Source organism: Saccoglossus kowalevskii, chromosome 6, assembly GCF_978046115.1.
Source record: "Saccoglossus kowalevskii chromosome 6, keSacKowa6.1, whole genome shotgun sequence".
Taxonomy (NCBI): domain Eukaryota; kingdom Metazoa; phylum Hemichordata; class Enteropneusta; family Harrimaniidae; genus Saccoglossus; species Saccoglossus kowalevskii.
The window spans coordinates 16,053,567-16,076,682 of record NC_140646.1 but is presented as its reverse complement, the minus strand read 5'-3'; the positions used below and the strand labels follow the sequence as shown (position 1 = coordinate 16,076,682).

General features: G+C 35.8%; 1 protein-coding gene across 1 annotated transcript in view; it reads right to left on the bottom strand.

The window, feature by feature from the left end:
- LOC100367056 (uncharacterized) overlaps window positions 1–23,116 on the bottom strand; it is a 43,557-nt gene that overhangs the window by 13,862 nt on the left and 6,579 nt on the right. Inside the window, exons 2-7 of the mRNA XM_085500110.1 lie at window positions 14,094–14,165; window positions 8,924–9,103; window positions 7,487–7,679; window positions 6,355–6,545; window positions 2,969–3,160; window positions 997–1,189 (exon numbers count right to left, since the gene is read on the bottom strand). Coding sequence (XP_085356236.1) covers window positions 997–1,189; window positions 2,969–3,160; window positions 6,355–6,545; window positions 7,487–7,679; window positions 8,924–9,103; window positions 14,094–14,117 — 973 coding nt within the window. The 5' untranslated portion in view covers window positions 14,118–14,165. The remainder of the gene's footprint in view (window positions 1–996; window positions 1,190–2,968; window positions 3,161–6,354; window positions 6,546–7,486; window positions 7,680–8,923; window positions 9,104–14,093; window positions 14,166–23,116) is intronic.

Genomic DNA, 23,116 nt, shown 5'->3' with positions numbered 1-23,116 from the left:
TATGTGCCAAATACGAATGAAAATGGTACATAAATTGTGGAAATATAGTAGTAAGGCCAAAAAGTCAGATGGCTGTCAATCGGCCATCCTTGACCAGATTTTGAAACAAATTGTCATGGACATGCATACTAACATGTATAATCTATGTACCAAGTTTGAATGACAACTGACAAAGCATGACCAAAATACAACATTTTCAAAAAACAAGATGGCTGCCAGTCGGCCGTCTTTGATCCAATTGTGAAATAAATCGTCATGGACATGTATCCTAACATGTATGATCTATGTACTAAATTTGAATAAAAACTGACAAAGCATGTCCAAAATATAACATTTTCAAAAAACAAGATGGCTGCCAGTCGGCCATTTTGAATCGAATCGCTAAACCACTGCATGTGCTTATGTCCCACATAAAGTACTAAGCACATGCAAAGAATGAACGAAATCGGACCAAGGGATTCTGAGATACGACTCTGGACGGACGCACGGAGACCGAATTATAAGTTCCCGTTTTCGGACTTCGTCCGAATGGGAACTAAAAATTAATATGATAGAAATTACAGGGATACAATTTTAAGGTACGGTATAGATGCAGGGGCACTTGGAATATATATAATTGGCATGCTTTTTTTTTCATACTTGTACTCGTTATTTCAGAACTCTTCTACAAGTGGAACATTATCCAAACACCTTTTTGAAATACATGTATAGAAAACAGGGAAATTCACTTCGAATTTGGTATGATTTGCAAGGTTGTACATAAATTTAAAAAAAAAAATGACAGAATTTCCAACTAAGAATGCCTTCTAAATAGATGTATACATGTGCTTTAGTTTTCTATAAAATAAATCTTTTTGAGTGGCAGAGCTCCATACGTGTATTAGTCACTGTTCATATAAAACCATTCAAACTAAACTTGGAACAAGAAAACTTTATTTAATGTGATCAGTTAAATGAAGGAATTCAAACTTGAACAGATAAATTTGTAAAACTTACCACCTGTAGGTATTACATAGCGATCAGGATTCATACCATCTTCCAATTTCCACAACACACTTGCACTCTTGTGATGCAATGAGCTGCATGCCAACAAACTGCCACAGTCAAGCTGATAACCACCAAAATCAAACTTCCACGAAATAAAGGAAGTGTCATCTGGTGTTTGGCTATTCTTTCTAGACAAGTAGGCCTATCAAGAAAAGTAAATTTTAACTGGGGACTAATTGAATAGCTGGAGTGGAGTGGAGTACATTTGAGCCTGTTTAAAAAATTCTGTATTATACTTCTGTAAATTAAAATCCTTTTTTCACCAGGATGTACTGTGGAATACTTTATTTTCGCTGGAATTAATTTTCACTGAAAAGGCTTTTAGGGCATTTTGCTAACAATTTATTTTCACTGATTTTTGATGAGTTTAATGTGAAATATAGGAAAAAAAAGGATATTCGCTGGATTATATTTTCACGGAATCATCCCTTCAGTAAAAATAGCGAAAATAAATTCCAAGCAAAAATAAAGTATTCTACAGTATTTGATGAAATTTTTCGCAAATGACTATAAATACAGATACATTTGTACATGTGAACAATTATTTTTATAACAGTAAAAATGAATGAATACTGCTATGCTTGCTGTCAAAACATAGACAAAATGATTTACACACGCTCAAAATAAAAACTTTTTTCTTAGAAGAATAGCTAGACTACATTATAATAAGCTGGTATTCGGATGGTAGAACAAGTCATTGTTAATGACAGTCACCATTAGAATTAAGGGAAATGTTATTCATGCTAAAAATAATTAGTAATCAAGAGTGAATAATTGGCTGGTCTCCTATCAAAAGGAATTAGATGTATTAAATGACTCTTCCAAAATCAAAACATATGGTTAGAAATTAAACAGTATATGGTATTCATGCATTTTTTGTATCAAAACTGAATTTCATTTGTCCAGGCTCATGTACAGATATATAAAACACGAAATGCATCATCATGGACATATATCTCAACATGTATAATGTTTGTATCAAATTTGAATGAAATTCAACGAACCATGCCCATGATACAACATTTCCAAAAAACAAGATGGCTGGCAGTCGACTCTCTTTGATGATTGCGAAATGAATTGTCAGACATGTATTCTAACATGTATAATGTAACAAATATGAACAAAAAATGACAGAGTATGCATATAATACCCCATGTTCAAAAATCTTGGATTGAATAAGTAAACCAGAAGGTAGCTTAATGCGATTTTGGAGAAAGATGTGCTGACTACTTTTTAATCTAGCAAGAAAAAAAATGAGCTTATATTTTCATTGAAAAATCCACCTGAGCCGATTTCCAATGACGACAGTTGGACCACCCAAAACGAAAGAAACTATTACAGAAACTAATCTAAAATTTTATACATTTTTTTTCTTGCTGGATAAAAAAGTAGTCAGCACATCTTTCTCCAAAATCGCATTAATGAACCTCGTGCGCCAAATACAATTAATTTAGATTTTCTTGGAACTAAATATTTTATTTCAGCCTTACAAATACATATTTATGGATAATTGTCCTCAGAACTCTGGCTTTTGGCATCATACTAATCAGATGCTAAAATAATAGTAGCATCATTGGACACTTTCTGCATAAGGTAAGCTAGGATTTGAACAAGTTATGAAGATGAAAGTACCATTGAAGTGGGCTAACAATGTACTGGAATGTCACAAACAGGAGGTATGGTCTTTTCACCACCAGACTTTCTTGCCTAAATTTTTCTGCACTTTTTTTCTTGTATTCTTTTGCATTTCTGGAAATAAACCTTAATAAACGGACAATAGCTAACCATATTGCACGAGAAAAATTTTTGCGAATTATGTGATTCAGTGAAAATCATGATGATGTTGGTGATGTTCACAAAATTTTGACTTCATGAAATTATCAAATTGTAACAAAAACAGATAATGCAACAGCATTCCTACCTTCTGAGAATCATATTCAGCTTTCCTACAGATATCTTCTTCGGCATAGACTCCATTTTGCCAGCCAGTTATTTGTTTGTCATCGTCAGATACCCTGATATACTTATCACTAGCAGAAGAGTACCTCAAATGAAACTCTCCCTTGTCGCGCTCCTTCTTGGTTAAAGTAAATGACTTGCCTTTTGGCTTTTCCTACAGAAGAGGTAAAAAAAACATTCCGATACTAAACAAGTGCTTTATTACAAACATAAGTGAACTCCAAGATATTGATAGGAGTTGATAATTTTCAAAAAAAGAAAGTGTTTGAAAAAAACACTGAAACGCTACGACCGGATTCTGCAATAAATTCGCGCATCCGAAAAATCGCCCTTTCATGGCTGGTGGGTCCTTATTTGGGGTTCAAATTTTCAAAAAATTATCATCAAATATTTTTAGGGGGCTTATATTTTCATTGAAAAATCCACCTGAGCCGAAAGAAACTATTACAGAAACTACCGGTAATCTAAAATTTTATACAGTTTTTTCTTGCTGGATTAAAAAGTAGTCAGCACATCTTTCTCCAAAAAAATCGCATTAATGAACCTCGTGCGCCAAATACAATTATTTTGTTTCATTTTATTAGTAAAAGACGTTTCAAATAAAAACGAACTGCAACTGCATGGCTTAGTAATAGTAGCAAGTGGTCGCGGTATTGCAATCCGGTCATGCTGCGTTTTACAATTGTTGATTATTACCTAGTAATGATTATAATAACATGCAAAAAATAAATTCATTGAATTGTTATGAAATGCAAATAAATTTCAACTTGTTTCATCATGAGCGAATGATTCCAATCACATTTTCAGCGCTCGATGCTGTAGAAATGAATATCCGCCATGTTTGACCTGACAGGTCAAATCGATAATTAACCAATGAAAACGATGGATGATGCCAACGTGTTCAAAATACCATAGCTCATTTAAATGTGTTACCGGTAATGTTATTGAACGCAGCACGGAAGAGATTTGCCGATGATGTTGTTGTACGATCTTTTGGCTTGGATTTTGATGGAAAAGCGGCAGGATTTGCTTTTAAATAAAAAAATTAGTTGTTTTCAAAAGATAAACTGAGCATTTGAAGAATAATTTAACATTGTTTACAGCGATAACAGCTCATTGTCGAAACGAAGCTAACCTATTCACGCTAGTCGCAATAAACATCAATACTCTTGAATAGGCATCATTGACTGCGGCAAAACTTTTAGGCATTAGAAAAGATTAAAATAACACCTTAAAAAACTGCCGAAAAATCACCCTGGGCGGTTTCTTGATCTCAATTTATTTTTTTAAATACCCAAACTGCTGTTTAACGGCCCTGGGTGAATTTACGGCAGAATCCGGTATGTGCAGTCATCGTTCGAAAACCAGTTGATATATATTTAATTGTATTTTGCAAAATTATTCGCAATATTTTGTTATACACAACCCTGCTAAAAATTAGTGATAAACACTGCCCTTTATGGCAGGATTCAACAAATGATATTACTGTATTTATCTGGGTAAGGGCCCATGCCCAGGTAAACGCCCACCCCCCTAATTTTGATAAACAAAATTTAGGTCATGTCCCGGCATACACCCAGGGATTGTCTTTTTCTACACTTGTAATAAAAAAACTAAAAAAAAAAAACTATTTAAAAGTTGACTTTCTTGCAGTCTGTTGTGATTCTGATGAAAATTCTTGAAAAATAAATATCAATTGCATGAAACGAGGGGTGAAAGCGAAATAGCTGTGACAGCAAAATAGGTAATTTTGCATTCTGCCTTCAGGGCAGTGCATTCACTGCTGTTTAGACAATTTACATTTATTTTTCAAGATTCAAGCAAGTCTACAAAAATGTATACTAAAGCAGAAACGGTAGTTCTTTTTTTGAATAATGTTGTGACCCTGAAAAGGACCGTTTGGTTTCAGTTTTCTTAGAAACGATTCAAGCAAATCTTGTAGTATATGGAGAGCCTCAAAGCAAGTGTTGCACTCATTCGGTTATAGCGCCAGCGACAATGAAACCAATGTTGCAATATTGTAGCAACCTGTACCAGAAAGAATGGTTGAAAGCACGTTGTTTTGGCTTTATAAAATATTTGGTAGCAGCTTGCGAATCCATAAAATGGGGCCAGCATTTTTGCAATGGTTGCACCAAAGACTGCCAACCTTTTTACCATCTTACATCACAGCTATTTTGCATTTCTGTCATGAAAATTATTCTCCGACAGAAAAAAAAAATTCTTCCTATTTCAAGCCCACCATGATATCCATAGTGAGACTTTCCAACCACCAGAACTTGCTAAATGATAACTTTCACCATGGTTGATGAGCGTCTAGTCTGATAAGAAAGCAATGTTGACTTGACCTCTATGTCATTCTTAGCCAATCAGTAAAGCATATGCTTAAACTTCAAAGATGATTGAGACTAAACAAAAACATTGTCTGCCATTGTAGCAGAAGCGTTTGTGCACAACCCAATTTTTCTTGTCTCTTTGTAAAAAATGACAATTTAAAGCAGCCGATGAGCTCAACACATTATAGACTGGGCAAGTCGGACATGAGAAGCTGTATCCACTAATGTAGTCAGAAAGTCGTTCCTTGTGACAGCCATTGCAAATGATTTAGATGGTTCTCAAGATGACTTGATTTCAGAGAAAATTGTGTGTTGTTGTAGGGATTTTGTTTGATGACAATGATGACAGTGATGCAGACTTGGAGTTTGAGGGTTTTGACTTTGATGAAGATGGTAATGAACGTACATGAGAAGCTATTTCAAACAACTATGTACTTTCATAATTTTTACTGTGTAAATTATTATTGATCTTGTATGACTGTTTATCCGGTAATCCCTGACATTTTAGTTCATTTTGAGTTCAAACGTATTGGGTGTGTTAGTGGGTGGGGAAATCCTAATTCAAATGATTCTTCACTGTCACTTTTATTATTTCTGGTTTATTTGTCACCTTATAAGCAATAAATTACTTTTGTTTTACTCTTAATGTTGCATACCGTTCAATTATTTTTGTTGCATGTTTTCATTTGCTATTCTATTCCCTGCCCTGTTCGATCTGCATGTTGTCAATTTTTGCAAAATGTCTTTTGCAGTCCAGTCATAGGCTCACCCTTACTTTTAGGCAATTTCCCAATTTCTAGACCCTAGACACTTACCCAGATAACTATGGTAGATGTTGAATGCCATTAGAATTTTGGAGAAGTAAATATGAACAGTGCTTTTTGGTCGGTTGGAAACTGGCAGAATTGTATTATGATGGTTGTCGACTATCTTTTAGAGGGGAAATGTAAAATTGTTCAATATATGTAAAATATAACACTGATGATGGTGTCAAATCAATCAATGTACTTACCCATTTCTCAATACCTTCCCTGGGTCGAACTCTTACCCAGATTTCTAATGGAAATTCTTTAAAAGCATCTAGAGATTCATTAAAAAGTCTTGTTTGAAAGCATGCCTCATCTCCTATACCCCCTCTAAGAAATGCAGACAGCACTAATGACGATGCACCTGTTAATTTGTGTAGACTGATGGGATTCTCACCTGTAATAAAAAACAAATTCATAGAAACAATTACAATCTGCTACCTGAGACATACAACAGGTTGACAGTATTTATTTAAAGCCAGATCATCCTACTGACCTGCCAACAGAGCTTGGCACAGCAAAAGCTACAGATGTTTTGGGACAATCAAATATAGTTCAGCAATTATTATTTTCCTCAGAAAATCAAATTTCATAATAAAATTGCAACAGAAAACACAAACTTGTATTTTCAGTTGAGTCAAAGGATATATACTATGAAGAATTTGATATGTTGATTAAATCTGTCAAAGAAGCTGCTCTCTGATTGGTCCGACTGCCAGCTGCCAGCCAATCAGAGACAATCTTGTAAGTAGCTTTGCAGGTTGGTCAGCCAGAAATTTAACTTGTTTTCAACCTGGACGTGACAAAATTTGTTTTCTTTAATACACTGACCGCTCGCTATGTCACGCCTCAGAAAGTCTGTTTCGACTAAGTCACAGGTAGTTGGATGGCTCCCAAAAAAAGGACTGGAGGAGACAACTGAACATCTACTGGCCGTCAATTACAGAGATACAAAGGGTAACGGCGGCCTGAATCAAGGTGTCAACAGGGGTATACGTACTATACGTATGTACTTCACAGCCGTTCCCCTTTGATAAAGCTCTATAAAACTTGCAGTAATGAGGTGAATCCATGCAGTCATGGACGCTGTGATGTTCAATAAAAAAAAATACTATAAATAAAGCCATGTGCTTTTTATCCAGTTTCAGTGGATACACCACCACCCCTTTCACGAGACCCCACAGTAAGTCGCGACCCCCTCAATAACTCACAGTTTTTGCTTGGATCTCAACACCCGCAACTTAGTGTGGGGGCCACTGTATTATTAAGAACACACAAGCTGACTTTGTACGAGAAGTGAGGGTAATCTCACCAAGTCGCATGTAAAACACAACTTACCTCCATTGGGTATGATAAATCTATTTGTATTGGCTCCATCGTGGATCCTCCAAGTCACTGACGCATTACTACGAAAAGTACAACTAGTTGCTCTCAATGCACCAAAATCCATCTTGTATTTACCAAAATCAAACTTCCAAGATATAGATGCACTTTCTTCTGCTGACGTATTGGCCACTCTTGAAAGAAATGCCTGGAAAAACATGTAAATAAAATATAATACACTTCTGGCAATAAACAATGTTTAGCTGGTTTTGAGCTAGCTTACCTTGCTTTTAACCACTAAAATCTGCATATTAGTAACACATGTAAATTCTACAAAGAATAACTTGCAATTATTGATGACATTGTTAGATAACTGTATTATAATTAGATCTAGGTTATGCTTTGACTGTACATATGTAGTACAATGTACATTGATGTACCTGGGAACTTTTAAGCAAGTCAGTCTTCCTTGTCCTTTAATGCTTGAAATTTCAAGAAAACTATGGACAACATTGATATGCTGATTATGAACGTTGTAACAAGATTTGAGACTGACTGATTAGTTACAATTCATATGCAAATGAGGAGACATGCAAGAAGCTTCATACAAGTTACTGAAAAAATTAACAAATTAAAGAATGTCATGTAGATATGTTAAAAGGTCTTTGCCTAATATGCCTATTTTATAAGCACTACCGGTAGTTTTGTTTTTCATTTAAATTGCATGTATTTACTTTAAACTTAATCAACTTTAACCATTGGTTTTTTTTCTGGTAATTTGTCATATTGAAAATTTACTCAAGTATATATGGTTAAAAAAAATTCATATGTAGCTATAAAATGGGTATGGTGCAAGAACCATGGTTTTTTTCCAAAAGAATATTTTGATGGGAAAAAAAATCCCAAACGTTTAAATCATGGGTATCTCCACTAACATGTGCAGCATTACATAAATATTGGTATTATGCAAAATTGGGGATAGAAACGTAATGAAACAAAACAAAATACATGAATGAATAAGAACTGGTGAATAAATGAATTGGCTTAATATTCATATACTGCTGAACATTCACAGGGCAAAGAATGCTGATTGACCCAGAAGCAACTTACTACACTATATAACAAATTTCAATTATCTGGATCCTTGGGAACTTACCGGTAACTCACAAGTAAACTTCATTTGCTCTAAGCGATCACAAAGCAAAAATTGCATTTATTGTATGATGAATCATTATCTGTGCATGCCACTATATACTGTACAATGTAAATTATCGTACAAGTGCTTATGTTTAATGTTCCAGTATACAATTAATGTCCACGTATGCTTTGTTTGAAATGCACTTAAAATAGAGCAGATATAGTATTCATTGATACAGGTAGAAGTAAAAGCACTCAAAGAACAACAAATTTATTAATTTGACATTCTGTGTCAAATTAATAATTTCAGCTCACCTCTTTCACATTTTTATTTCGCTGTACATTCTCCGCCATGTATACCCCGCTATCCCATGCATGGATGAGTGCCTTATCATCTGACACTCTTACGTACATATCAGCCAGACATGAATACTTCAGATGGAACACTTTCTTCTTTTTTTCCTTGGCTGACAAGACAAAAACCTTTCCACTTTTCTAAAGGAAAAAAAAACACAATTCAGTATTGAGAAAGTCTTTTAAAAAATATGAAATAATTATGAATAGTGTTCCAGTGGTTCAGCAACAAACTACTGGGTAGGCAGGTAGGAAGAAGTATTCTACCCAGAAATTTAACATATCATTGTGGCTAATTTACAAAGCAAAACCATTTGTTCAATCGCCACTATTGTTATACCTGGGCAACTGGTATACCAATTGTGGTCCATTGTTTACCCACAACCTGTGGAGAACTCCCAAGATTTTATTTTTACTTTACAGAACAACATTGCCTCACTCTGACGTTTATGGGATACTGATATCCTACAGTCATATTTTTACCAGTGAAGTGAGGATTATCAGGATAGTCCTAACTACTTCATTCAAAACATTCATATTAGTGTGCACAGGGGCAGTGACCTATTTTAAATTTGGTTTTACAATTTGTTATTATAAGCGTCTTCTATTTTATTATGGAAATGTTGACACTAAGCTCACATCGCTGTGGTTGCTGCAGAGTTGGCAAAGAAATGTTCATTATCAAAGGCAAGCAACAAGAAACAGGACAAGAAGTTCAACAATTTTTCAAATTAAAAAAAATGTTCAATAGAACCTCAGACATTTCTTATGTCATGCATTATAAAGTGGGAGAGTCGTCACCTACGCATGCATCAGGTGGCCATAGCATGTCATTATACACAAACAAGCGTTTTCTCATATGCCTATGCGTTCTTTGCGTGAGTTATATCGTCGCTTGGGACTCAATTCCCGCGCGTACACGTGACCACCCTCCTGCTTTAACATAAATATAAAAAAAATACGACTTTTTGCAACACATACAATGTATGTTCCAACCAAGACTCAGCACAACCAAAAAGTGGCGTCATTTTCCAGGGGAGATTTTTAAACATTTTCATTCAATGTAAAGAAAGTGTCAAAAATGCACCATGGTTCGACTAAAGTCAAATTCGTTAGTGAACGATACTCTGCTAGTGGAATTAGCCTACTGCAGTAGATGGCACATGTATGCAATAAGAATCTGTCACCTGCTTTACAAATGTATTAGTCGTCATACATGTAGTAAAACACAATAACACAATCTTGACATAGAGAAAGCTTTTCCAGCAATTGGAAACAACCAGAACTCCATATCTGTTTAGCAGAATATCAGTTAAAATCAGATTGGTACATTTGTATGCAGTTATGCCAGTCAGGCACTAACCACCAATTTACAGTTTGAATAAAAGGTTCTTTTGATTGGGAAAAGCATACTGGGTTCATTTCTTAAATCGGTGTACCAAACTCATGCAGACAGGTATGATTATTTGCTGGATTTAGCAATTTCACCACCAGATTTTCTCACCCAAATTTTTCTGCACTTTTTTCTTATATTCTTCAATATTTCTGGAAATTAATCCTAATTTTGAAGCCAACAAACACTTTTTGAGTCGATTTTCAGTTTTTACTCAAAAAAATGTTGCTATTTTTGTCCCAATCTTCAGAAGGAAAGTGCAGACTATAAACAGTACTACATGTATTTTGTAAATTTGTGATGAAAAGAGGGAAATGGTGGTGAATAGGTTTAAATTTCAAATTGAATTGAAAATCAATAACAGAACACGCGTTATTACATGAAAAGTGACTTTTCAGCTGTAGGTCAGTAACACGGTTACATGTACATGGCCTGTAAAACTGTTTACTGACCTAATATAAATAAAGATACCGTTTATTTAGTGCAATTAATCAAAAATCTACATATACATGTACCTAGGTTGGCTATTGCGCCATTTACCACAAAGCTATGCAGCAGGGTGAAAATACGGAGGATTGGTGACATTCTCTCGCCATCAGCATACGCAATTAGCATAACTGGTCATGAATTAGGCCACACATTTCATAAACATACCAAGGAATGTTGTAGCCAGATCTACATGTAAGTCTCACTTTGGGAACCTATTATAACCAAGCAATGTTCAATTTGTTTTATCATTGCAATTAGGCTTGTATATTTTTGTATTTTACGCTAATATTTGCATGCTAGACCTAGCATGTAAACATATGAACCCTTTGGATCCCCAAGTAAATATCTTTCACAACATAAAAAATAATTTTAATATTTTTTTTTATTAAGACAAGCTGCTAATAATGAATATTAGGTCCAAAAATATAGCAAAATACATAAAAATGCATAGAATTTAGGTAGCCACTGTTGGTGTTTGCTGTACCTGCAGTACTGGCAACCAACTTAAGGATGCTGTACACGTTTTTTTGCTTTGAAACACCAAATTCTACTTTTTTGTATTTTTCAATGCTGGACCACAGGGAGCAAACACTCAGTAGAAAAAAAAAAAGGAATTTGATGTTTTTATAGGGTGTAAAAATCAATTTTTGTTAATTAAAAACAAAAGCACATGTCATTGTTTTGAAAGCTATGTTTTAATTAATCAGCTGAAGACATAATAGACAGATAATTTGCATAATAGTCACCACCCATAGCAAATATAAACAGTCTCTTGCATTCAGAACAAGTTCAGACTAGTAATACAAGTATTAGTAGTCCCGAGGTACAAGTTACACGCATTCCATCTACAATCGTCCACAAATTTAATTTCATTGAATTTCTCGCTCTTCAAGCAGTCGACTATGACAGCGACGAAAGAAAACGAATCCAAGGAAATTTGGAGAAGAACGTCGACAATATGTAAAGCGATTACGAGTATTATGAAAATTTAATTATGGAAAGTACTAACGTTAGTACCTTCCAAAATTTAATCGATCAGACAATGGAGGTATAAACAGAAGGTGGAAAATTTGAGCACATGGCAGACTTAGTTTTCGTGACCAAATTACGTGTTATGGACTCAGACCACAATGAGTCGGAAGTGAAACACTTGGCCCCGGACTTGGCCACACGTAAAGCCTGAGACAAGCAGCTGTAAAAGAAAACGTACGCGTCTGTGTGTGTGAGCCTAGTATAGTGACTGGCGTGATCATCCCTGTTTTACCTATTTTATTTTTGCTTAATCTTCACATTCTCAATAAATAATTTCACGGATTCAATGAGATACCGGCAGTAGTCCCCGCCAGCGGTTGTTCCGGTACTACACGTTGAAGATGGAAAAATAATCACACTAATTTTGTCACAACAGTTTTGGGAACTAAAAAAACGGAAAACACGATTTATGGCGAACAGGTTATTTTACAAATGTACAAAATAACTGAGCAAACAAACAGAAAATTCACCGCCCAATCGACAGACAACTTTAAACCCAAGCACAGTCCCTCTATCACATAGAGGGACTGTGACCCAAGCGATCGCATTTCCCGATTCAGTTCAGCACTCGCTGTGACTTCTCTACCCTTCATTGCCATTCAAATCAGATAATACAGATCTTTGTCGAGACATCTCGCGTGGTAAAACAAAAATCTTGGAAACAAAACTACATGTAGTTGACTCTGGTGGTGCATTCAGCCACAGTTATCGGTTCAGCAGCGGAGCAAGTGAATGACCTTCCATGGAGGGCAATGTATGGTAATGAGTCTTCCAGAAAAGGAGTGTCACCTCCCACAACTTAATAATGAATATGTAAATCATGACGTCATTTTGGCGCGGCTTTGTCACACCGTGAAACAGTGTTTCCTATTGGATTCGGGAGCATAATTTTGTGTTTTATAACCTATTGCGACCACGCATATTCACACATCTGCGTGATTATGACAAGCAGATACCATGACTAGTCGTTATGAGTTTGTTTTGATCCATGGGACAAACGGATTTTGAGTTAGCCGACAAAACATTGCTGCCAAGTTGTTTTTGCCGTTTTCTCGATTAAACAAAATAGCGATTCGCGGCAACTGCAGGCCTTTGATCTCGAGTTCTAGTGGACGCATTATACTAATTTTTCGCACAGAAACTCTTTGATATGTTCCCTCTCAAGTCGCACTGGGATTTTTCTATTTTCCTATTTGTTTCGAAATTACGTTCTAATTTCTGAATACCGGAAAGAACCAGACCGCATTGTTTTTTTCAAGATTGCTAAATTATTATTTCTTCTCCAACTATCATGTAGATATATATCTCAATCAACGAGGAATGGTGGTGAGCGTCGTCTGAAAAACTGTTTTGTTGCCAATGTTCCACCAAATTTGTTTATTCATTTCTGTGTTTACACACATATCACGTGACTATACACGTCCAAACACACACTATCTTGTCGATTTCATATCAAGGGTGAAATAGGCTTTCCATCAATATATAGCTTTGTGTGGTTCAGTAAATATTTTATATGAAAATATCAGTTTGGAAAATCAATACCAAAAACGTGTACAGCATCCTTAACAATTTTATGTATTGTATATCAAAATGGCTGCCACAGTAAAGTTTAATACTACAGAGAAAATTATCGTTTCCAAGGAAAAAGCTTTTTGTCCAATATTCAAATGCACTCGCTGTACTTTTGATGAATCACTAATATTTTTTTTTTTATCATGGCATCCAGAACCGACATATATCTTCATGTACATGATAACAGCACAATTATTGTAATGTGTCCAGCTGTCCTCAGAACTCTGGCTTTTGACATCATCTTATCAGAAACTTGCTAATAAAAAGTTCGTCATCATAGGACAGCAATTATGAGCTACATACAAGTCACTGTGCTTTTTCAGATCATAAAGATATTTTCTAATTTTCTAATTGTTTTAATTGTTACACACGTACATGCAGTGTCGGCAAACATATTTTATCTGAAACTTTGAAAGTGCTTTTTGTGTGTCAATCTGTCCACATACAGAGGCACATTTAGGTGTCAAGTTTCCTCCTCCCTCCTCCAAGTTGTACCGGAGCCATTGAAAACAATTTTAGCTAAAGCATCTACACCTGGACGCTAGTGACAGTGGAGATATCACAGCAGCTGATCTGGAGGCCACTGACACAGAAATTACACGAGCCCACAGTAAAGAAGTATAATATAATATAAAGGTAGCTTACCGAGTGACTGCTCTTTTTGCCCATGATAAATGTAGTGTGTTACGGTATTATGGTACCTTGATGAAGGGCAACCTGAAAGAAAAATTAGAAAATTCATTAGTGAATAATGTGTAATCAGCAATTAGGTCCAAATCAGTGTCCACTGGCACCCACAATACAAGGCAGTCAGAAATCATAGACGTAAATATGAAATTATACAAATACGCTGATAACAAATAAAACCTTGATAATGTACAAAACCCCCTCCCCACCAGGTTTTTTTTTTTTTTATACAGGTGCCAGATGCAGCCACATGTAATTTAGCTAGGCTATGCAATTATATGACCATGTACTGACATTCTAATTTTTTATTGATATGCATTTCATATTGGAAATGCAGTTCTAATAGAGTAATTACGATATATAAATGTGATGAGGACCACACCAGAAACTAATTCTCATACTTTGTGAACATCCAAAAAAAATATCTCATTCTGTACACATCAATCGAATGTATTAGACTTCTAACCAGTAGTTTCACAGGATGCTTGGAAAGTTTTGATTGCTTAAACAGAAATTGGCGAGATTTACATTTGAATTTTTAGAAATGTGGGTTTGTCTTGCAATTTTGTGATAATCTCGTAATTTGTGTTACTTCTTCAATCAGTGCGAGACATTCATCACATACAGCTGATCTATTATTCCCTGTCACTGGTTAGAAAAAATATGAAAGTCTGAATTATAAACTCGTTTTTTTGGAGTCTGAATTGTATGTATACTAACAAATTTTCTAATAAAAATTGCAGATACAGTAGGATTCAACACTACCAGGAAATCAGTTATTGTTACCAAGAAAAATATTCAGAACACGCACTTTTCATTTGCTTTGACTTTGTTAATTATTTAAATGCAAAGTACTACTGGTACTACTCAGCACTCGCTATAACAGTAATTTTGAATTGCTAATATTTTTTATCTGCCATCTTGGCATCCAGAACAGACATATATCTTTATGTACATGACAACAGCACAATTATTGTAATGTATCCAGCTGTCCTCAGAACTCTGGCTTTTGACATCATCTCATCAGAAACTTGCTAATAAAAAGTTTGTCATCATAGGACAGCGATTATGAACTACATACATGTCACTGTGCTTTTTCAGATCATGAAGCTACTACATAAAACAAAGTATTATATTCTTTACACCATACTGCATTTACTCTTATTAACACATGCTTTTAGGCTGTGGGATAAATGTATTACAATTCAATAGCATTTCCTACCATTAATTTAGGTAAAACTTTTTTTATGAAAATTAGAATGTTCTTTCCCCCACACAAATTATTCATTTACCTATTATTTATTTACTCGTTTTGATGTAGCCGATGACCAGAAGAGAAATCAACTGTAACGATTAAATGCAATTAGTTTTAATCTGTGTTCATTGTAAGGTTGTGATAAATACATGATTGTGATTAAAGGTATAGGGCAGGGATTTGTTAAGGGAGACTTTTTTCTTGGCATTATATGCACGACAGGGTGGTCTGAAGTTTGTATTTTATTAATGATACAGGTTACAATAGATGTGATCTTTAGTTTATTATTATGGATCAAATGTACAGTTATTGAACTATTAGAAATACATTTCTAAATGTTTGGTGTCCCAGGAAATAAATTTGTGCTTTAAGAATAAAAAAGGCAAATTGTGTACATAATAATTTAGCTTTTGGTGGTGGTGGTAGGGGGGGTGGTGGTAGACCAATTGGCCTGTTGCTTAACAGTTTTTCTAAATGTACATCTCACTTGGGAGTAGGAAAATTAAGTGTTGTTTAGGCAGTGTATAAACACTAACATATTAGTAATACATGTATACACAGATTTTAAATGGAACCTTATCAGGTCTGTGCATTATCGCGAAACCTCAGTGAAATCAAATAGTAATTATAATACAATGCGCAGCAATAACATTTTTTAAAAATATGAAATGAAAAATAAAATAAGTTTACATGTTTTGTTCGTTGAAAAGTTTGAATATAGTGTGGAACATTGGTTAATGTACATGTATATTGCATTTAAGAGTTCAATGACCTACATGAATATATCATTTATAAACAAGTCATTGAAAATGACACAGTCCCCATTAAATGTTTGAAAGTTCCCTTTGTGCTCGTCATATTAAAGCAGAGGGGTTGTCGCGAGCGTGTTCTTGAAACTTGAGTTCCAAGTGGCGTATACAACAGATTGTTTATTTACATCAAAACACGTGTTCTGTGTAATAGTAATATGGCCAAAAATTAAAACGGCTGTTATTCGGCCATCTTTGATCTGATTATGAAACACACTGTATGTGCCAAATACGAATGAAAATGGTACATAAATTGTGGAAATATAGTAGTAAGGCCAAAAAATCAGATGGCTGTCAATCCGCCATCCTTGACCAGATTTTGAAACAATTTGTCATGGACATGCATACTAACATGTATGATCTATGTACTAAATTTGAATGAAAACTGACAGAGCACGTCCAAGATACCACATAAAAAAACAAAAACAAGATGCCTGCCAGTCAACCATCTTTGATCCAATTGCGAAATAAATCGTCATGGACATGTTTCCTAACATGTATAATCTATGTACCAAAGTTTGAATGACAACTGACAAAGCACGTCCAAAATACAACATTTTCAAAAAACAAGATGGCTGCCAGTCGACCATTTTGAATTGAATCGCTAAACCACTGCATGTGCATATGTCCCACATACATGTAAGGTGCTCGGCACATGCAAAGAATGAACAGAATCGACGCACTGAGACCGAATTATAAGTCCCCGTTTTCGGACTTCGTCCGAACGGGGACTAATATCTGACATGTGAGCAAAGGGAAACATTATTAAATTTTCAAATTGTTTTAGGATATATAGTTTTGTTTATAGTAATATAGTTTGAACATTAACATGTCAGAGATATGGCTTCGGAAGATGGTGCTTCATTATGATAATTTTTTTAACATTGAATGATTGACATTCAGTCATCTTGTATTTAATAATACAAAATCCATCTGTAAACAGCAGAGATTCAGTTCCGGAATGCCAGAAATGCTTGATTTTGATGATCTGTCAGCACAAAAATGGCTGCCATTCGGCCATTTTGAATCAGATCATGAAATAAATTGAAGTACACATGTATAAAATCATGTAAGATGTGTGTGTGAAGTTTGAATGTAATTGGTCCAGGCATGTTTAAGATATAGGTTCAGACAGAGGTCAATCCGTAAGTCCCGGTTTTCGAGCATGGGCAGGTGGAGTAGGTGTGGCAGGCACCTGACCCTTGTCATGATATGATATGATATATGTCAATGGGTGGGGTTCACTGAAATTGTAACATGCATGGATGTTGAAATACTAGAAGCAGGGGCAGGTGGAGTAGGCGTGGCAGCCACCTGACCCTTGTCATGATATGATATACATGTATGTCAATGGGTGGGTTTCACTGAAATTGTAACATGCATGGATGTTGAAATACTAGAAGCAGGGGCAGGTGGAGTAGGCGTGGCAGCCACCTGACCCTTGTCATGATATGATATGTCAATGGGTGGGATGTTGAAATATTGGAAACCAAGCAATCTAATTTACAACAATTACATATTCATTAGTATCTGGCAATACACTCATCACTGTAATTACATTCAACATGGTTTCAAACACGTGTATGTAAATTGATTTTACAATTTCTCGTGCATGTCATTAATGTCATGATTACTACTATTGTTTCAGCCTTGGACTTTTGGATTTATATTATAAGATTGGCTAAAAAATAACAATTACATGAACTTATTAGCAGTTAGTTTTCCATGTGAAATGAAAGCTGATATTAAAAATGCATCAACAGTTTCCAGACATGAGAACTATGAAGTGCTATTATTAAGTTAATAATTATCATTTATATATGTATACAATCAGGTGATTCATCAAAGCTAGACAAGTCGTTTACTAATAATGATACAGGGATCTCGCCAGCTCAACGTGAGTGCTGGTCAGTCATGAATATTAATGAGCTATATGAATATTAATTAGCAATGAATATTAATAAGTTCGATCGCAGTGCAAATATTTTTGGAATTAGACATTGTGTTTCACAATTTAGAAGAGTTTGAATTTAAAAATTAAATATATTCGAAATGCAAATGGTGCAGACTAAAAAACAGAAACAAATAAATTATTGTTTGCAATATTAATGTCTACTGTAAAAAGTTAAATAAAACGCATTTGAAACGTTTCAGCCAGGAATAGTTTCATGATCTTATTTATTCAAAAAAATCGACCACGTAATTATTTGGAGTATTGTTGTAATTTATTATTAGTACCATAAATTTCTAAAACGTATATATTCACAGTAATGAACGAACAAATAAAACTTTCAAAGTTACGACGTGACTAACTTACTTCGCGATGTTATACACAGTTTATACCAATTATTCCTCTTAGTCATGATGCCAAGCAAAAAATGTTACTTCGTTTTTTTGATGAAAGTAAAATTTGACTTAGGGAAGAGTAGGAAATCAAACTCGCGGTTTACCGCGGTCATTACCGCGGTGGTGGTGGGTGCTCGCCGGTCGACCGCATTTTATGCAAATTTATGCATAGATTCCATGACCCCGGTTTACCGCGGTCAAGTGCGGTAGGCTCGCATGGCAATTTACACCCTATTGTTAAGACTATGAATGGACACAATAGACTGGGAAACTAAAGGTTACTTGCCGCCAAGTTCAAATAATAAAATCGAGTGGTACCAGAAGATTGGAAAAATCGTCTATATTAGTTCGCAGAAGAACACTATTTTATTTTCACGAGTCTTGGTATAACATCGCAAAGCAACCCAGAATAATGTAGACCCCACATAATGTAAAATATTATCACATTATTTTGAATTTACATCATGTATAGTCTCAGGATTTATTTTAAAAGATTAATGTTTCGCATATACCAATATAATCGGGCGAAGTACAAATTCCGAGTGTAAAACACTCGATGAGAGGCCACAGTTTACGTTACCTCGAGACCATGCACTAAGTAGGAAAAGCAACCCGAAGTCGAAGAGGGAGTGTCACACACTTGGTGCTACAATATATACTACAACAACTGGGTGATCAGCGAAAAAAATAGCGCACTTCTTGGCGAAACTGACTAATCTAATAAATCTTGGCCCAAGTTTAACCCCAAGTCACGCGCTGAACAAGTGGGTTGTTACCTTGGTGACCATTCGCGCTCCGCGCGTTGACCTTTTTATTATACACATCCCATTACGCAAATTTTTACTGGCTCTGCGTTGCCGACGTAAAAATTGTTACCGTTATGGTTGTGAATATTTCACCATTGCCGACGTGATAATGCGTTGCCTTCGTAATAATTACGCAAACTTATTTTCCATTGTTTACACCCCTGTCGACCCCTCGAGTCACACTGCTGCTATCACACTTTCTATTTCAGTAATTGACGGTCTATAGGTGTTAAGTTGTCACCTCCAACTGATTGAGCGGGCAATTAAATACGCGATAATACCAGACTTAGTTTTTCTACTTTAAAACTGACGGCAAAACACAATACAATCGTCCGGAGCCATCGAACTACGCGACTTAGTCGAAACCGCGACTTACTGCCTCCGAGACGGGGCCACTGAATAACTGTTGTTGATAATGATATTGTAAACAAACACGCACACACAAAACATTAAAGCCAGAAAAGTCAAGTCAAGAAACAACATTTCAAATAATAATTATGGTTTGACATCTATATCATTTTGAAATAAACTAAATTTCATGTAAATAAAATCCATGCGTTACAATTTACTGTAATTTCAAACTTGGGGCAGCGTACTTTGAACGCAGAGTATTCGATCGCTTTCATTTCCAGTGAAAACAAAACAAAACAACGTCAGGTGCTTTTGAACTACGTGCGGTTGGCACAGTAACGGGCAATGACCTCAGCGGTTCACACGCAATGAAATTCTAATCAAGCCAGCTAGCTTTATCGTACGGTATCATAAACTCAATAATTATTCATTCAAAATGCCTTTCACACTCACGAGTACCATGGAACACGAACATGTAACAGAAAAATAACGTCTTTTGTTTAAAAAAGATTCTGTCAACCAAGAATACATGCGCAAGGCAAGATTTATGAAACGAAACAGAAAATAATCATGTCATTGTCAGTGCAATGCAGACAGCCTGACCTGTTTTGATTAGTTCGCCCGTTTCTCGTTTGCTGGCCATTTTTTCTGGAGGGTGACACAAATGGTACACATGATACTGCCAAATCAATCAAGAACCAGGATACGGCTTGGATACGCTGAAACTTTGTAAATCGTCCTCTTTTCAATTGTAAACTTTATTCCAGTGTTACGCTAAATACATGTACTAAATACTAAACAAGCGCGCATATCGTATTCATTTACAGCATCGGATTTTAAAACAATGACTCGTGGAATCACAAAGAAACTGTTAAGTACGTATTTCACACATTACCGAGGACCGCGGTAGAGACCGGTACAGCGGTAGAGACCCCTAATTATAAGCAGTCCGCGGCTCTCCCCGGCGTTCTGCGGTACACCGCGGTAATGACCGCGGTGCACCGCCCGTTTGATTTCCTACTCTTCCCTTAGTTTTATCGGGAGTTTTTGATCACTCGATCGCTTTGGTAAAAAACACAGCCCGCCATGATGTTTGTGACGCATTAGTTGCCCGGCATGTGTCCTTCGACCCGATCGGTAAATAATTCCATTAACAAATCAGAATGTCGCATGGTAATGCCGATAGAATCCGAAGTTTTTCCGAATGGGAGTGATCATAAAAATTACATTGTGGAAGTAAAGCGATGTCGTAGCACGATGTGTTGACATCGATTTCAGTTGAAAACTGCACGATGGTTATCGAAAGAGGTGATTAGCAATTTTTAAAAGGTAAAATAGGTCTTGAAAGAAGAGTTTTTACATGAATTGCGATGATAACAGTTCAAATGTAATTTACCAAATCACGCAATAAACACGTTGATTTTTTTTCTGAGTAGCATAAACTGTCAGATCGTGAACTCCGCTTTGACCATGTTATATCGGGATGAAATTGATTTTGAAAGAATTTCAGCTTTCAATCTAAAGACTGTGTCTATCGCAGAAAGTATTTACTTACAAAGATGATAATTTCACATTTCACAAAATTGACTAGCTGCTACAGTACAGTTCTCGCGGAAGCTTTGGCTTCACTTCAGCGTCAGCTTCGCTTCAGCATCGCATCATGATGGCATTGCTATGGCTTCAGCGTCGCTTCATTGTCGCGACATAAAAGGTTGAGGCGGTTATCGCATCGCTTCATTGTAGCCTCATTATGGCGACAATGTGGCATCAGCTTCGCTTCATCGAACAAAGAAGTAATTTACATATGTAAACAATGCTGAGAAGTATCGTAGTTAGCCGTATGTTCACACCGATACTCTTTGCTGTCTTACACGCAAGCTGTATTATCTAAATGCTCGGTTCAAGCACGGTTACTTCTTCTAGTAACCGTGGTTCAAGCTAAATCATGCATGACCCCGTCCAATTATCAAGATTGACTGTTTATGTTCGGCGACGAATTCTTTCCTTGGCGGCCATTGGAATCAAGCAGGTAGACATCAGGAAGAGATTGGAGGAGGAAGATTGAGTGTTGGTTTCTAAAAATTCGATCGGCAAATTTTTACAACGTTATAGAAAAACAGGACGAATCAAAGACTACAGAAACATTCAGACAAGAACCAAACTCGGAGTGGAGCACTGGGATTTTATTGACAAAGAAATGGAAAAGGACGGCGAGTTGTCAGCAAGAGATCTTTCTTATAAAATAACCGACGAATTTGGTCTACCGGTGTCAGTGTCCACCGTCAAAAAAGTACGTCGAAAATTAGGATGGCGAAGAACCAAGACACGGTATTGCCAAATGATCAGACAGGTGAACAAACCTAAACGCATGGCATGGGCCGTAAAAATGATGAGAGATGCTGAAACTTTCGATAACCTGATTTTCTCTGACGAAAGTAAGGTCCAGATTCAAAATAGCACCAAGTCACGAATGACGAAGGATGGTCAACAATATATGCACCCGATTGATTGTGACATTACAAAACAAAGGTTGGTTTGCTCATGGTTTGTGAACATCAAAAAATAAATAATTAAAATAATGGAAGTTTTGTTTTATAATATGTTTATGTTTTGTTTTATAATACAGCCAAAACAAAGTCAGCTTGGACGTCCAGTTGCGAGACATGACAAAATAAACGCAGCCACTACACGCGCGCTGGAAATGATAGAACACTTTGCAACAAGGAGTCTCACCTGCCTCTTTTCATGCTTTTACTCGGGGAAACTCACACACACACACGTGCTATTTCGGCAACGAAAAAAACACCTGAAGGGACAAGTTTAAATCATGTTTGTATTAACGTAACATGAACGCAACGGTGAATATATGTTTATCAATCATCAAACTAAACATTCGATGTTACATGAAGCAGTCTGCGGCGGTTATGTGGCTAAGACGAAGGACATGCGACATTATTATTATGCTCGTCTACTACACATTCGAGTAACTTTCCGATAAAAACGTGATTAGTATCAGCAAAAATTTATAGTACTGCATGGAGAATTGCGTATTATTCGTTGTCATCAGACATATACCTGTACAGGATTTTTTGAACAATGTCTAAAATTTCCGAAAGAATATTCGAATACTAGTTGGGGCATAGACCTTGGAATATGTATTTTAAGGTATATGGTTTGGGTAAATATGAATTGAATACTTAGTATCCATATGATATTTTGAAAAATCAGCTAAACAGTTCACAACCACGATTATGGTGAATTGCCGAACTCTTAACGAAGACAACGGTTCCGGTCATGAGCAGCTGTGTCATGAAGTTTACAATGTTGAACACTACTTTTCGTTCTCGACATTGTGAAATCATTTCGTTGTTTGGGAGAAAAAAACAAAAACAAATTATTTTGACAAGAGAAATT